Source organism: Trichoplax adhaerens, genomic scaffold (assembly GCF_000150275.1).
Source record: "Trichoplax adhaerens TRIADscaffold_4 genomic scaffold, whole genome shotgun sequence".
NCBI classification, from domain to species: domain Eukaryota; kingdom Metazoa; phylum Placozoa; class Uniplacotomia; order Trichoplacea; family Trichoplacidae; genus Trichoplax; species Trichoplax adhaerens.
In genome coordinates this window covers 7,098,376-7,115,886 of record NW_002060946.1, presented here as the reverse complement: position 1 = coordinate 7,115,886, position 17,511 = coordinate 7,098,376, and the positions used below count along the sequence as shown (strand labels likewise).

General features: G+C 29.9%; 1 protein-coding gene across 1 annotated transcript; it reads left to right on the top strand.

Moving 5' to 3' along the window:
* Positions 1–2,810: 2,810 nt before the first annotated feature.
* On the top strand, positions 2,811–13,300 carry TRIADDRAFT_55994 (uncharacterized protein; the record flags this gene model as incomplete). Its single annotated transcript, XM_002112163.1, has 21 exons — positions 2,811–3,201; positions 4,285–4,341; positions 4,938–5,087; positions 5,359–5,525; positions 5,650–5,835; positions 5,968–6,036; positions 6,452–6,560; positions 7,007–7,144; positions 7,217–7,358; positions 8,469–8,592; positions 9,039–9,142; positions 10,371–10,476; positions 10,864–11,014; positions 11,127–11,193; positions 11,313–11,379; positions 11,509–11,603; positions 11,790–11,916; positions 12,441–12,539; positions 12,645–12,726; positions 13,194–13,225; positions 13,280–13,300. 21 exons carry the CDS (start codon positions 2,811–2,813, stop codon positions 13,298–13,300), a joined length of 2,484 nt encoding a protein of 827 aa, XP_002112199.1.
* Between the last annotated feature and the right edge of the window lie 4,211 nt (positions 13,301–17,511).

Below are 17,511 nucleotides of genomic sequence, written 5' to 3'. Positions count from 1 at the left end.
GAATTTAGAGAAATTTTCGATAGTCATCTTGGTCTATCTGTCCTTTGCGACCGTAAAAATATCGATATTATACGATGTGATGCCTCTGCTGTAGTTATACTAAAATGGACACTCAGTTGTAATTTGATTTCATCATTGATTTTATACTCTAGCGAGATTACCACTCCTTTGTTATAAATTAAACTATCAGTTGCTAAATTCCTTTAGTAAGGTAAAATCTTGTAGAATCGTTAGAATTTATATAAATTTGTTTACATGAATCCGTTGGAGGATAAAACTGAACTAGAATAAAGGGAAATAGTCTTGATGCTGCCTTTTCTGTTATTCCAATTTAATTTTTCTGAGGAGAACTGTATCTCTTATAATTATTTTACAGTATATTGGTGTGTACTGGGTTTGGAATGAAGGCTTTACTACAGGTATGTACTCAACACTGTATAAATATCCTTTTTAGGTTAGTAAAGTGATTGCATATACAACAATATGATCTAGATCAGGATTAATTATAAAGCATGATCTTCTAGAGCTGATGGGGTAATGTTTGTCATGGTCACATTGTTCAGTGGCTGTAAAGTATAAATTGACTATATTGAACGTCGTAGATAGAATGACATTACTACTGGAGATCAGTTCACTGAAACGTTAGTAAGTAGCGATATCAAAAGATTCTACTGATGTTAGAAATGGCTAGAAAATTAATATTACACCATTTGTAAGATCTCGTTTACTTCACTTCACTTGAATTTGATCAATTTGCTAGAATTATTACATGTTTTGGATTCTACGATTGATAGATAGCTTTAGAGATCGATCATTACCTGTTTTAGTGGTGTTAGTGCGCGTATTTAAGATTCTACACATGTATTTATTAGCAATATGTAGAAAGAGTAATCTTCGTAATACAAACTGCAATAAAAGTATTTACAGCTATTCCATCTAATCTAGTATAATTCTCACATAATAATTGTCTTACGCTGGAAGAAATTTTAAAAAAGCTTTCATTGCAAAGTTAATAATGGTTGAGTAATAGCAAATAAAACAAGAATTTAATCTAAAGTGTCCTGAGCTCGAAAGAAGTGAAGTCTATTTTCCAAGCTCATAACTGCACTTCTTAAATATATTTCATTTAATCTATATAGGGCAACAAAGTTGCCTATAATCAGAATCGAGTCATCAAATAGGAAACTTTTCAAATAGATCATCAATATTTTATAGTATAGATCATTAATATTTTACAGTATGAATCAGTCAGCTTAAAATCTCATTATCCTCGCATAATTGTCCAACCGCCGTAAAGTGCAGGCAATCTTCTCAATGATAGTACGTCAAATAATATGGATCTATTTAACATACTCAGATAACTAGCTAAATGTTAGTAACCAATAGTTTCTAATTTAGTAATTAGCAATCATCTAATATTACTATCATGATAATTTATCGCAAATGATACATGTATATCTATTGGTAATACTTATATATTTGCAAATTTTTACTATTAGATTAAAAGATTGTTCTAAATTAACTGCAAAATGACATTATTTCATTACGGTACATGTAAAAGTCAGAAATTCGCATTACTTTTAATTACAGTAAATGATTAAAACGTACAGGATACCGTACGTATAATTTCAACATTACTTAAAGTATTCTCAGGGTATTGTAGTATCAATTTAAGACTTAGATGATGAGTATGTCTACCGATTATCCTATTCCGTTATGAGTTTCAGATTCGTTTTTATATAGAATAACACAATTGCTGCCAAAATTTGCGTGAATTAAATTGCTAATTATTCGTATACCACCACACCAGCATATTTGTAGATATTATAGCATATAAATATTCCTTTATATTCATACTTTAGGACAGCAAATCTCTTAGTTACTAATTACATTAGTATTTAGACAGTAGAAAGAAAACAGTGCTTGCTCCGTATGTAGATAATTTTTAGGATATCTTTCGTATGCCATGCAAAGAATATAAGTATAATTCGATGCTATTAATATCATTCTAATTTGACTGTACGAGTTCAGTATTTTTCTTTCCAAATGTATTAATTTATTATACTTCATGCGCATCTTTTCACGGTTTGAATACAAATTCCAAAACTGACGATTTTATTATTAGTACTGAGTTTTTGGAATTATCCCTGTTAGATGGCTTTCATCTTAAGATTGTCCTTAAAAATTACAAGGCAATAGTAAACGCTATCTTAATTTAGATTACTTATACAGAAAAACAAGGCAAAAAGTTTGCTATTGCTACTTAGTTTTATTCTAATGCTTTTAATTTAGATTAATATAAGTTATTAGCATTAATTTTACGTTATTTATTAGTATACCTGTGTAAGTAGAAGTATAGCAATTAGATAAGGTTGAAAATTGATTTATTTTGACAATGCCATCAGAATCATTAAATATCATGGGTATGAGTATAGCAATTAGGTAAAGTTGAAAACTGATTCGATCGTGACTTACGAATCATTAGGATATTGTTATTACCAGTATAGCTATTAGGCAAAGTTGAAAATAGATTTGATTTGATCATGACATACGAATCACTAAGGTATCATAAGTACGAGCATAGAAATTAAACAAAATTGAAAATCAATTTGATTTCGATTGTGACACCCGAATCATTAAGATACCTCTTCATTACTATAAATCAATTACTAAGTACGAGCGTATAAGTACCATTTGGATTAAAGGAGCAATAGGTAATGGTATTTGTAAACTATGTTAGGGAGAACATTTAAGGTCATTTTTCCTGTTTCGTTAATGCAGCTCAAACGCCAGTCTTAAATAATACGAATATGGTCTGTCCCGAAAACTTTACCTTTTACGAATCTTTATGCTATGGACCACATTTAGATGAAATTTTCAACTTTCCGAAAGCTAGAAATGAGTGTCTTGATATTGGAGGTGATCTAGCAAAGTTGGATAGTCCAGAAAAATTTCATGCTTCCTCTTTATACTTACAAGAGGAATTTACTTATTGGATTGGAGCTCGATTAACAAATTCTGACCCAGATGATGGCTGGAGATGGGTTGTCGACAAAGAGCGTTTTAGCAATATTACCTACTGGTATGATCTGCAATCCTTCCCACCGTCTCACCATTGTGCAGCAATGGAATATAAAAATGGGTTCTGGAACTTTATATTAACACACTGTCTGGATGAAATTAATGTCCTATGTCAAATCGGTAAATTTCATAGGATTAAGGACTTTTAATGGTAATTTACGTTACTACTATTTCTATAACATGAAAATAGAATAAAACCCTCAAAGCTTAAATATGCTATGCGAAATAATCTTCTGGATATTTTTGGACATTTAGAAAGAATAAAATCTAGCCTTTGTGAGGGTATATTAAAGCTATTAAATTATGCTATATAGTACAATAAAGGATTGAAGATGCTTTTCTTTCCATATTGAGATTATAGTATAATTCTTTTATTCTATAGCGTTGATTTTATCAGTACATAAAAAATAAGTTAGTAGCGATATTTATTTGACTTTCATTCATGAGCGCTGAAAGCAACCGTATGTGAAAATTTATAAAGTATTACTAATTCTTTTATTTTAGTAGCGCTATAATGGAATGACAGAAATATTCTTTCAGTGCATAGGTTTCGGTATAATTTCTCTGGTCTATAGGATTCGTTTTATTAACACATAGGAAATATAGCGGTAGTGACATTCATTCATGACTTATGAAAATGAGCCTATATGAAAATTTATAACTATATTACAGTACTAATTAATTCATCTTACTTAACCACTTAGTTAGACATTATACTTTATTCTACATATATTAACCATGTGCTATACATCCAGTGTAGTTTAAGTTCAGCGGTATCTCGGTATTTTATTCTATTTTGAGTGCTTAGAGCGCTTGCGGCCTAGATAACATAAATATTAGTTTTCAGCATATAAGCAACCAAATGAAAACTTTACCGTCTGAAAAAGACACTAAAACTATTTAAATTGTTTCATTTTGCTTATTAATGGCTGTTATTTCGAAATAGAAATACTTTCAATGAGGTAGTTTATCGTCTTCAAGACTATTACAATTAGAGATGATCACGCAGATATTTTTCGATAACATAATCTTGCATTTAAATTGATAAAATTTAATTCTGTTCTTTTTTTATTTCTATTTGATAAGCTTCATACTCAGGCTAGGAGATTACAAAATGCTTTGTGATATTATTGGAATATAAAGTTTCTAGTTAAGAGCGGTCAACGGTAATTGATAAGATTTTCGTTCTATTGCTAATTACAGAGCCAAATTTATCAAATAATTCATCAAATGTGCTCTTTAAACAAATTTCCGCAACCGGTAAGTACCGCATTTTAAGCCAAGCCCTACATTAAGAGATGATTTATAGGATAATGTAGAAATTATGTACGGTTGTAATCCTAGAACTTAAGTCTCTTCTTGTACCAATAACTCTCTGAGTTTTTGATAAGATTATTAGTCATTTACTGATTTCATCAATATTGTCTTATTAATTCCTATTAATATATGATCATTTTCAAATGAAGAAGTATCTTCGAGTTCAATAAGTGACCAAGAAGTTACCAGTACCAGTATTTCAAGTCTGACCAATAATTCTGATATAAGTTTTACTGCATCTTCCTATGTCAATGGCCAAGTGTTAAATTTAAATTTTAGTAGCTCGATATATTTTCCATTTGGTAGCTCGTATTTCTCGGAAACGAGCAGTGGAATTCTATCTCCGGCTGGAGTGCTTACCCTAAGTACTGGTTTACTTACAGAGTCATCCAAATCTGATTATAATGCTTTGTCAGAGAAATCAAGCAATGTTTCAGTGCTATCATCATCACACTCGCAGATAGAGTTTCCTTCGCTGTCTGCTGTAATGCATTCTACTTCATTGATTTACGTAAGTAATTTATCATTACACTCGATAGAATCTTCCTCGCCGATTTCAAGCTTAATTAGTGAGAGCCAATCAGCGACGGCTGATATTTTGGTAACAACATCAACAGGAAAGTTTAATCCATATCAGACGAGTACAAATGTACACAATTTATATAGAGAAACCTCTAAGCCGGAAATAGGTAAGATGACAATGATCATTATTTTCAATAAATACGGCTAAATCCATAGCAGGCTAACTAGAACAATAGTGAAGAGATGTAAAGTAGTATCTAGTCTCGGTAGAATAGTCTACTTATCATTTATACGGTGAATTTATATGATTGCTTTACTATAAGCTAGAATTCGACTAGATAAATTGATGAGAGTAAAACGGTGGACTGTTCTAACGAGCACTGCTAATCTACTGCACTTTGGCCTATTCATATCCTGCAATTCTTCGCATTCCATTAGGTCTTTCTTCAAGCAAATTAAGCACTGTAACAAAGTCTTCAAATTTTTATGATATTGCAACGAGTGATCCACCGATTAAAGCCACAACCATCTTCGAAACTACTCCAACGGATGCAGCGATTCACGTTAAAAATTTATCTACAACATTTCATAATTTATACGATCAAGTAAGAGTCTACACTATGTATACATACATTTGTCATTTATCTATCAATAAAATACATACATGGCAGCTAATATATTAAAAAATCAACTCATAACTTGTGCTAACCATAAATTAATTTTTCGTAGTTATTATCTGCACCCATTAACACTTCGGCTGAGCAAGCAACTAACCTATTAACCAATTTAACCGGTGTGCTAAATACAGACAAACAAATTAAAGCGGATGATTTGGCAGTTTCTAGACTTGCTTTGCTGCAATTAAGTCAAAATGTAGACATGAAGGCAACTACAAATCATTCGACATATTTTCAGGTTACATTTTATGATAAAAAAAATATTTAAAACTAATGTTTTAGTGAATTAAAGCCTATTCATTACTTGCCAGAGTATTCATATGAAGAGACCATTAACTGATCAGAGTTAGGATTAAATTTTCGCTACTAGGCATATTTTAGCGCAGTAGGCCAATTAACATCCAAAAGTAAATCGGCTGCTTGGGCAGAAGTTAGTAAGGTAATTTCTAGCATTTTGATATGATACTAGATTTTACATGGCACTGTCAAGTACGAGAAGGTTACTGGGCTATCAATAGTTCCGATTGTACTACATTCATTTTTCAGTTATATTACAACCGTAGTTAATAGTCTACTGTCAATATGATTTTCATTCATTTAAAGTAGGTACTCATGTCATCGTGAAAGATTATTGTTGAGCATTTATATGGTAGTCAATATAATAAATATATTTTAATTTGTTGTACTATATCTAAAAATTTGATTTTCTGTCTTAATATTAGCAGTAATTTGGCGTTAGCTATCGATATAAATGTTTTTGATTCAGAACGAAAATAGCTATAATCAAGTATACAAGATAGCTTATTTTCAGATTTTAAGTTGTTAATATGTTTGATTTATTTCATCCAATTTAGAAAATTCCTATCGTTTCTGATATCCTTAATATCACAGATGGCATAGCAGAACAAGCTGGACGTACATTAGCTCCTGGTGACTCCTATCAATTCAATTCAAAGGATTTAAGTCAGTATATTCGTTTGACAATTAAGGAGATTTAAAGTATTTCGTTTCAATTGCTTTGTTTTTCTTATTGATTGACGAAATATAAATATAGTAACAAACAATGTTAATTTAGATTGATTAGTCATCTTATTTTAGTGCTGCTTTATTCTTTCATTTCTACATTAACGTATCCATATATAAATAGTACCTATGAGTAAATTTTGCGATTACTAGTGACAAAAATTTTGATAGATAGCTCAGATTAAGATTAGATTTAATATTTTGTTTTATTTGCTACTTGATGGGTAGAAATAGCTGACGGAACCCATTTAATTAACTAATGCTCGCAGTAAAAAATTGGATTAATAGTCTAGGATGGGATTAAATTTAATGTTTTATTTTTAGTGCCACCTGGTGGTTAGAAATGACTGGATGAACTTATTTAATTCATAATTTCTTCATTTTAGCTATCCGAGTTAATAAATATCAAGCTAGTCAGTATCGATCTAACGGATACGTAGCCACAGCTGAAAAGTTTCCAAATTCTAATTTGAAATCACACTACTATTTAAATTTACCCCCGACTCCATTAGCTAATCAAGCCGGTAAAAGATAAATTGATCCTATCTGAGTATTCGACACACAATCTGTCTGTTCGAATAATAATTACATAATAGAGTCTATAAATTTCGAGAGCCGCGATATTTTGGTTTTGATTGCTATGAAATATCTCCTAGTAGATGATGTTGTGATAGCCGTCACTATTTTTAAATCCTTACAAGATGTAACAGGTGGGAAGCTGTCTTCCGTATCATCCAGGTTAGTTTATTTTTGATATTACCTTTAAATACAATAAACTGGCATTTCTTCCAATTTGTTATTGATAACATAATGAGACATAAATGCAACATAATTAATTGAGAGATTGTCAAAATTTAGCGTTACTACAAATTCATTGCAAGATTTTGTCAATTCTTTGATTATTGGCTGTCGCGTAAGTCCCAAGCCACAATTAAGTCAAAGAAATCAATTTGTCTTTTGGGTTACTCATAATAACGTAAGTCTAAGATTTTATTGATTAGAATTGCGGATTCTTACATTCAGTTTATCCTATGAAATTTGATCGTTAAACTATAAATTCATGCTAATATGTTGCTATTAGTCAAGTTACAACTCCAACTATCAAGCCGATTGCGTATATTGGGATTTCAATGTGGGAAATTCGGAGTATGCATTTAAATAGATTTAGTACTTTGTTTAAACTCTTTCTGTCGTAATTCATTCATAACATATTGTGATATATAGCGATCGCGAAATTCCAAATTTTAGAAAAATAAGGGCTTTATTGGATCTTATACAAAGATTAATTACATACAGCTCTACTCTAGCCGAATACTACTACTAAAGACTTCTACAACGAACTAACAGAATAATATAAAGTTGCATGCTTTTATACTTTTCGTAGCATTCGCAGCTACAATCCGCATGGCAACCTTTTACCTTATATTACACATAGTTAAATTATTCTTAGAAAGACTGTTCTACTGCGGACCATCATTAATCCGATATGGATACGACTACAGTACTTTGTAGACATTATTCACACCAGCCAAAGTACAATGAATTAACCATATCCTAATATATGATTTACAGTTCTATTTTTACCGATAGCCTTATTAGTAACTCAACACCTTACTATATATAGTCATCTGTACTCTAGCATAGAGCCTCTACCACAACAGTCTATAGTTATAGCTACCAAATATCTCTTAGGATAAATATCTACCGTACATTATACTAAACATGGCTAATAGTCTACAATCATAATACTAGTTACATTACACATATGTGACTAGATCTAAGGTTCTAGATTCTCAATTATCGCTACGGGTTTATGATTTTCTCATATTCATTTAAATGTGGATCTAGAGGAAAAACTGGTAATTGGTCTAATCATGGATGCAGCGTTGATATGACGAATAAGACTCATACTCGATGTCGATGCAGTCATCTAACCCATTTTGCTATATTAATGCGAGTTTCGTCCATTCCAGTAAGAGAAATGAAATTTTCACTGTTTTGATTAAATTTGACCAATTATACTTATGTTGTTTGATATAAATGTTATTTTATTGATAATGCCCTGGAGAGTCATGTTTTATGCTATAAGCACCATACCAATACGGATTGTAGTGATGACTACGAAAGTATGAGACTATAGAAGTAGTCAGTGATAGAAGAGATTTATAGTATTAGTTTTCTTTCAAATTTCTAAACTGTAATCTTAAAAATATTGGTAAAATGATTTACCATAAGTTTTCAGTAAGCTAGAATTAATGAATACACTACCTACGCCTAATAATAGCTATAGCATTATTACGGTACTTTAATATTAAAATTACTTATTAAGAGATTTTTTATAAAAGTTGTGATAGGCTACAAAGCTTGTACGGGATTGTTTAAACGTATTTTCTAATATATATATTAAATTTACCATAGATTTCAGCTCAGCATCAAGTTATTCTCGATTTATTATCATATGTCTGTTGTGGGATTTCGATTGCTTCGCTAATCGTATCGATGATGATATTCTCTCTTATACAGTAAGTTCTCTGTCAGTTTATTATAAAATTTTTACAATTACAATTACTTGCAAAATGATAGAAACATCATATGATAGCCTTTTTTGATCTCGTATACGAATCATTTAGTGCTATAAATTAAGATCCAGCTGATATTAGCCAAAAACTCATTTTAAAATTGAGAAAACTTATTTTCAATACATCTCTTCCAAAGACACTTAGCACCCCTCGCATATAATAAGGTCGAAACAGCACAGTTCAATTATTTAGTACGAAGCAATTAAGAATTGCTAGATCTAAGTATTAATTGCCTTATGAACTTTAGTCAACAGAAAATGACTCCATAAAAATAGCTAAAACACACATGAACAACATCAGCAGTAGTAATCGGAACGATCCAAGCAAATCTACTCTCATTTATAATCGAAAACAGGTGTCACAAAACAGCTTTGCAACAAGATAACGTAATCTACGATCAATAAGTCAATTCCTTGAACTACGTATCAAGGAATGATATCTGCACTATCACGAGCACTTTTGCTCTACTAGCAGACTACACAAAGACTTAAACGCCTCGTATTTTACGTTAAACACTAAGTTGGACAATTCTTCTTTATTTCACGATATACTGCATTTATATACTATTCCTCAATAGTTCATGAGTCATAGTTAATACAATTAACATTAGAATCATTTACTGAATTAGATATTAATTTTAGCTACTGCTCTCTTAATGCAGACAACAGTATTTACGAACATAGACATGTAATAACTAATACAGAATAGTCAGATTACGATATGTCCTATCACGGAACATTTCCATGATAATTTACAGTCTATCATAAGTAAATTACAATCACAATGATTCGAACTGTAAGCAGATGATTTGCATTCCCTATTATAACTATTATAATTTCAGTATGTGTATAAGTGTCACTGTCATAAAAAGTCAGTGCTATATTAAAATACAGTATATCCAAATTAGAAGTTAACTAAATAAGGATAGTCTAACAGAATTATCCTAACATAGTTATTTCTACTGTAATACAGTATTTAACACTGTAACAACAGGATATAGAATATTTATATCTGTAATGGTATCATGATTTTTTAAGGATTGTAAGAAATACTAGATCTACAGAATTAATAGGAGAATAATAAGTTTTCGACATTTAATTGTTGACCTATTTAACTTAATTATTTATCAAACCCTGCTGTAAAATTTTCGTCTGTTTTCTGTTCATTTCAGAATTAGTTCTGATCGCTTCCAAATTCATACAAATCTAGCATTTACGATGCTAATATCTCAGATTGGTATCCTATTAGGCGGATGGGATTTTGTCAAACAAAATCCGGTTAGTAAAAAATTGAAAATTTCCTATTATACGAATATATTGCTGCGCATGAAAAATAGCGAAAAATTAGTCAAAGATTGCAATATTTCTGTTTACTTTCAGTTTCAGAGATTGTAATCATTTCATGCGTAATGTTCTGTAGTAGCATCAATGAAGTTATTGTAATATCCATTGCTTTAAAATTTAAAGAAGAATTTGCGGTGCAGTTACTTGCATTCCAATCTAGCACTATTCAAAAATATTTTAATTCTTGCTTTACTTTATAATAAAGTACATCAAATGTATTTCAATACCAATACTTTACTGCAATAAAATCGGTCTACTTCAATATGCTTAGAAGATGGGACTAGTAATTATACTTCATGAATATTTATTTTGATTTTATAGGTAATCTGTAAAGTAGTCGCTATTGGCTTGCACTATTTCCTCCTAGCAATGTTTTCATGGATGTTAATGGAAGCACTACATTTATATTTTCAAATTATATCAGTATTTAATACAAAGTCAAGGCTTAAACTATATTATATCTTAGGCTGGGGTAAGGAATGGTATTTAATAAATTATAACCGATAATGATTTGATAAGAAAAGGTTTTAATATCTAATGTGAGCAAAATGCAACGCATATTTGAGTATATTTTGCTATTACAGGTGCTCCTGCAGTAATTGTAGGAACAGCTGTAGGTTTAGGGCATAAATACTACGGGCTTAATCAAATGTAAGTGAAATAGTAAAGTTGGATTGTTTTAATTTGTTACTGTATATAAAGATGAAATTTTTTGAAATATATATGCAATGAACTGATAATAATTTCAACCATCTCTTGCTTTAATCAAGATGCTGGTTATCCCTCAATAATGGAATGATTTGGGCATTTACTGGCCCAGCTCTATTTGTTATAGCTGTAAGTGCCACCTTTTACCGTTTCTAGCAGTCAAGTAGGCCGTAGAATAAATACTAATAGAAATAGTATTAATTTTTTTTAATTTATTCCCAGTACTGATTATTAATTTGATACAATCATTATTTCTAGGTAAACTTCGTGGTCATGGTGTTAATAATCAAAGTTACATTCAATAAAGCTAAAATTCATCAAAACGATACAGGCAGTACTAAGAAGCAAGCAAAGTAAATACGTAAAAATCTCTAAATTTACTTATAGCTAAAATTAATCATATTCCTGTGCATGTATCATTAATTTTCAGATTTATAAATGACAGACTCATAAATATTAAGAGAGAAATAAGAAAGTAATTAAAAGAGCAAATTCAGAGAATAAGCGTAAATTTCTAATTGTTTTACTTTTGAGCCTAGGACCATTTCAAAAGCTTTACTGATATTACTACCTATCCTTGGTCTTACATGGATATTTGGAATCTTGTCTACGAATGATCAGTCTATCATTTTTAGTTATATTTTTGTCATCTTAAATGGATTACAGGTGAATAGTGACATTTACGCTTGCTGATTCCGGATGGATAATTGTAATCGCGTTTTGTTTATTATCTATATTTTAAGTACAATATTTCAATCGGCGATTCATTCTTTCTTGTATATTCCAGGGCTTGCTATTTTTCGTTTGCCACTGTTTATGGAACTCCGAGGTAGATTAATATATATATATATATATCACGTTAGCTATATATAAAAATAATATCAAGTAGATTAATAAGTGGCTATGAGAAGACATAAACTAAAACACTCGGTATCTGCATGGCCCAGGCATTATTAATGAACATCTTTAGCACTTTAGCTATAGTAGCGATAAAATTTTTAATTTTCTGCATGGTGATCCTAAGTATTTGGGATGCTCATTTTCGATATAACAGTTACAAGGATAAAATTAAAAATTTTCTTAGGATTGATCAAGCTATTTCATGATTATCAATCATTTTAGTAGATGCTAAATCGTTATTTTATTATCTTCTGTTTAATTTGATATTTAAAATACCTATTCTTTTATAGGTGAGAATTTTGCTCAAAAGAAAGCTTGGATTAACTAGTAAGCTATCGAAAGGAAAGATAAGCTCTGAAGCCGTCATTTCTACTATGAAGGGACTTCATGTAAATTAATAACCTAAGAGATTTACTACTGCATGATCAGTTCTTACTAGGATGTAATAGGAAAGGTATAACCAGCGTTCATTTTTATCTTGCTTAACTTTACAGAAAGGTAATAAACGAGGAATTAGTTCAATAGAGAAGTCATCAGATAAAAGTGTAACTAATATTGACGGCGTAATGTATCATGGTAAGAAAAACCTCTCTGAACTGTATTACAGTATGATTAGTTGCTTTCAGGATCGAAGACATTCTGGCATCGATATAATATAGGCAATACATTAGATTATATTATTTACTATTAATTGCCGCACCTTTAGAGTTATGTAGTGATATTTAAAGATTTGAAAATAGACTTAAAATTGGTATAGCCAACAGTGATAGACCGTTACAGGCATTTAGATCACCGCTATATCGAAAAGAAGTAATACAAATAATACTGTCAATTAATGATGAAAATTTGCAAAGTGTATACGTTCATATAGATAGTGTAAATTATACCCCTCTTTGCAGTAATTCTGAATGTGAGATCACTTTCCAGTTTTTGTTTCATATAATTTTAGGATACTTTATTATATCTGAGTTTAAATACGGTATGCCTATTAATGTTTAAGGTCTCGTATCATTAAATTACTTTACTTCTTTCCTATATTGCAGATGATGATGTTCAAATATCACGAGTTTTTTCGGTAAGATTTCAATAAATTATTGCATAAGTATCATTAAACTATTTTTGAATATAGACTCTTTATATTGCTCAATAATTCGGATTAGATTCAGACTGTCAAAATTAAAAAAAATGGCTAAGTAGTGCATACATGATCCATTTAAATCAAGAAGTAAAAACATTCTAGATTTTTAATGAGGTGGAAGTTATTCAATTTACATCAGCAGTGGAATCTTCAACTTACATGTAGAATCCTAAGTTTAAAATATGTTTTAAGCTTGGTAATATAACAATGTAAATCCAGTAGTAGTAAATACTGATATTAATCTATTTTGATATAGTGCTGTAACGCCATTTCTGCATTCATATAATGATTTAAACTTCTCTAAACATTGTAGAATCAACAGATCTCAAATTCTACCACAAACTAATACAGCCGGATTAATCATCGTGTGAGAGGATTTATATTTTATCATGAAATAAGAAGAAAGATATTCATGCAATTAAGGGTTTCGCCTAGATGAATTAGAAGCGTGTCATGATACTCTTTACAGTTACCCATTGTCAGTCCTCAAGTATGATATTGTGATTATTACGCATTATAAACGTAACCATATTTATAATCATTGATGTGAAAGCACAACTGAATAGCAAAATTCAACTATTAAAATTTATTGTACCTTCAATCATTTATATGAATTCATCTTATACTAAACAATTATACGATAATGAAATGCAAACGCCTAGGAAAATAATATAAACTATGAAATAATAATTAACATACATTTTTTCCCTTACCACTGAAGTTCGCAGCTTTTTCGGTAGCAATTTCCCTTTCGTATAGTAAAGTATATATATAAGTAATACATGTTGCATGTTAGATGTCTAAAGAGTAAACTCTTTCAAGAAATTGCTTCGTGTTAAAAATTGGAATGTATCGATAATAAGTTTCACTGCAGTACTGACTATAGCGATCATTAAACATGCAAACAAACGAAAAATTTCAATAGTTTACGGAAAACCATAACTTATTTAATTTTGCAATATGATAATAAATTATCAGAATGAAGGCATTCCTATTTATTAATGGGAAAATAGAAATAATTAAAGTAATGTGATTAATTTCACTCTGATGAGTAATTATAAGATGTTACTCTCATTAGATACTGAAAAAGCTCCATTAAAGCCGTTAATTAATTAAAACACATCAATATGACTCAGTGTGTAAATAGAAGGACTTATTGATTAGTTCTGAACTGTCATTTATTGATATTAAACTGACATTTTACGTAATACGAAAAAAATTTTGTGGAATTTAAGTATTATATACGTAGATTAAATATCATTTCCAAGGGAATAAAAGTCTAATTTCGACCACATTACACGCACTCAAGATTTTGTGCAAAAGTTCACTAAGGAATTATGACGCGCAAATCAAATGGATTAGAAATCAGATATGCAGTAATAATATGCGTTCGAAATATAGCTTCTAAAGATGCCGAAAGTTGATAATCTCCGTTAGCTAAGCCGCAATGACAAGCTAAATCCATCAATAATTTATTTTGTTATGGGATTATTATTATGCATTTGCAGCAGTAAATTTATTGGAAATATTTTGTTTTTGTTCTAAATAAGCAGTATCAAAGAAATAAAATATAATTAAAGCCGAAATATAACCGTAGAAGTTACATCTCAAAGCTCACATGATGTAATTCACAACCATGATGCCTCTAGCTTTAGAATTAGCGTTTCGTTCAGCCATTGTCTTAATTTCTTTTGCTAGAGATCAGTTAGTAATTCTTCTGAAATGTGAGCAATACAACTATTAGAACTATTAAACAAGCCGAAATAGTTTCTGAAACCGTGGTTTTTGGCAAAATCATATCGAGAGGAAACAATTACTACTGTAGTATTGTCCGAGTGAGTTAGTCTATAACATAAATGTTAGAATGCCTTATTTGATACTTTTATATCCTTGTTATTTTGTAAAAGTTTTTCAGTAGATAATTATTACCGTACATTAACTATCGATAATACGTTAGATAGTTTACTAGTAAGGATCTATGTTCGCACTACTCTATGTATTATTGTTAATTAGTTAGCGTCAACTAAATTTAGCATGTCTATGAATTCAAATGCTTTTCAAGTTGTAGACATATTTAAGTGTGGTATAAGGCCATCTTAAATTTAGCTTTAATAATGGCTAATTTTATGCCATTTAATTCGTACGTAATAAGTTTTGGATGAAAGATTTCATAAAAAGAAGTTGCTAAAAATAACTACAACGTTTAAGATGACTTTCAAGCTAATTTTCATGGCTTTCTTATGAATTAGTTAATTCAGTTATTCTGAAGATTGATTCATATTTAACTACCTATGTTTTATGCAACGATAATCTATATTACTGATATAATATCTGGATTCTCAATCTTAAAATTCCTCTTTAAGTTGCTATGACGAGTAGTCAGCCTTTTTATTTATCGAAACAGTAGCAGTTAACTTTATTGGACAATAAAAAGGTATCGGAATAAATTGAATAATTGCTTTAATCATTATTGTAAAATATTTATAAACAAACTTGAGCTGATAATACTACAGCGATTAAGTGCAATGGGCAATATTGGCCTCGACATTAAAGATCCGCCTTAAAATCGGAGATAGCTTCTATTTGACTATAATACGGGTGGATATTGAGATAGAGGTTATCAAGGTATATCGTATATTCTAAATAATTAACAAGATATCAAAAATAGACTCAATGTAAATATCATCTAGGTAAAATTATTTAGAGATCAATGTGAACTATGATCTACCTAAAATAATTAACTTCTATAAAAATTTAAAATTAACGAAGTATTGTTATAATAAATGTAAAAAATAGATCCCTTTCAATTATGAGATAATATATTTGAGATAATAAAAAATAATTATATTTACGTGAAGATGGATAATTTTCAGTTAATATTATGTTACGTTCATAGTGGGAGACTTGTACCAATGTTCTACGCAATAACTGAAATTAATGAATTAGAATTTATACACTATACAATTGAAACAATATTACAGTACTGTATCTAGCTGAAATATCACCCTTGCCTAATAAATATTGCAATACTCTTTTTTATGGTATTCATTTGCTGTGACTATTCAATCTTTAAAGCCGTATTGATTTTAATAATACATAGTTTAGATTAAATATTTAGTATAGCTATTTAATCTACGTATGACGATGAGATTTTATTACCGTATATAGTGACGTTGATATTATAAAATAACATTGTTTGTACTGTTCTAAAATAGTTTATTGAATTATTAATTTTAGTTGTCCTAATATTGATAATAACGTTTATCGGTTTCGTTTGGAATGTGATCATATTTTATTAATAAAGCGCTAAAGCAGCGTAAGCTAAATATTCTAATTGGATATTTTATGGGGCTGATGTATAACGCTAATCTGCCATGAATATTTTGATTGGTTAGCTTGTTGATATCTAGAACACACATCATTTAGATGATATGCAGAAAATGATAGTATATTTGAAGTATACAGTACTAGCAAGAAATATGCAGCTGACATATGATAAAGGCAAAGGTGGATACATAGACCAATGGTCCTAATTAGCTTTAAAGTCCATTTTTTTAAATTTCTAATTATCTATCAAGCTAAGATCATCTGGCTTGTTTGATAATATTTGTATAATTGCTGAATCACTTACATCGCATTTAAATCAATTTTTACTATGATAATTTACAGTATAACTGCTCTATGATGCCATTCTTAACTCATTAATCAATATTATAAGGGTGTAAATGATGATAATAAGATTTTATACGGATTTCAATACTAAGTATTTCATATGCCACCGGTCAACTTGCAAACTCATGGAAAATATTCTGTTTACCATTGTCACAAACCGGAACTAATTTCAATATTCGATCCATTTCTCAAAATTACAATATTATAACGTTAAAAATAAAATCATTTCTAGCGACTATGATATAGTATTATAAAGCAACTGTTACATACAAAAAATATGCCGACTGCATTAAATAAACAAATTTTGAATGTCTTGAAATATCAAATAGGTCAATCGACAATAATTGAATGTGACCATTTATAAATGACATACGTAAACATAAAGTGTAAAGGGAATAAGGATATTTAATTAATGGATTATTTCATGAGTTGAATGTAAGATAAAATTTTAAGCACGTACATTAGTAAAGCAATCGAATGGTATTAAATGAATGAATGAATGATTCACCGTTATCGCTTAACAATAGGCAACTGTTTTATCATTGATTTTT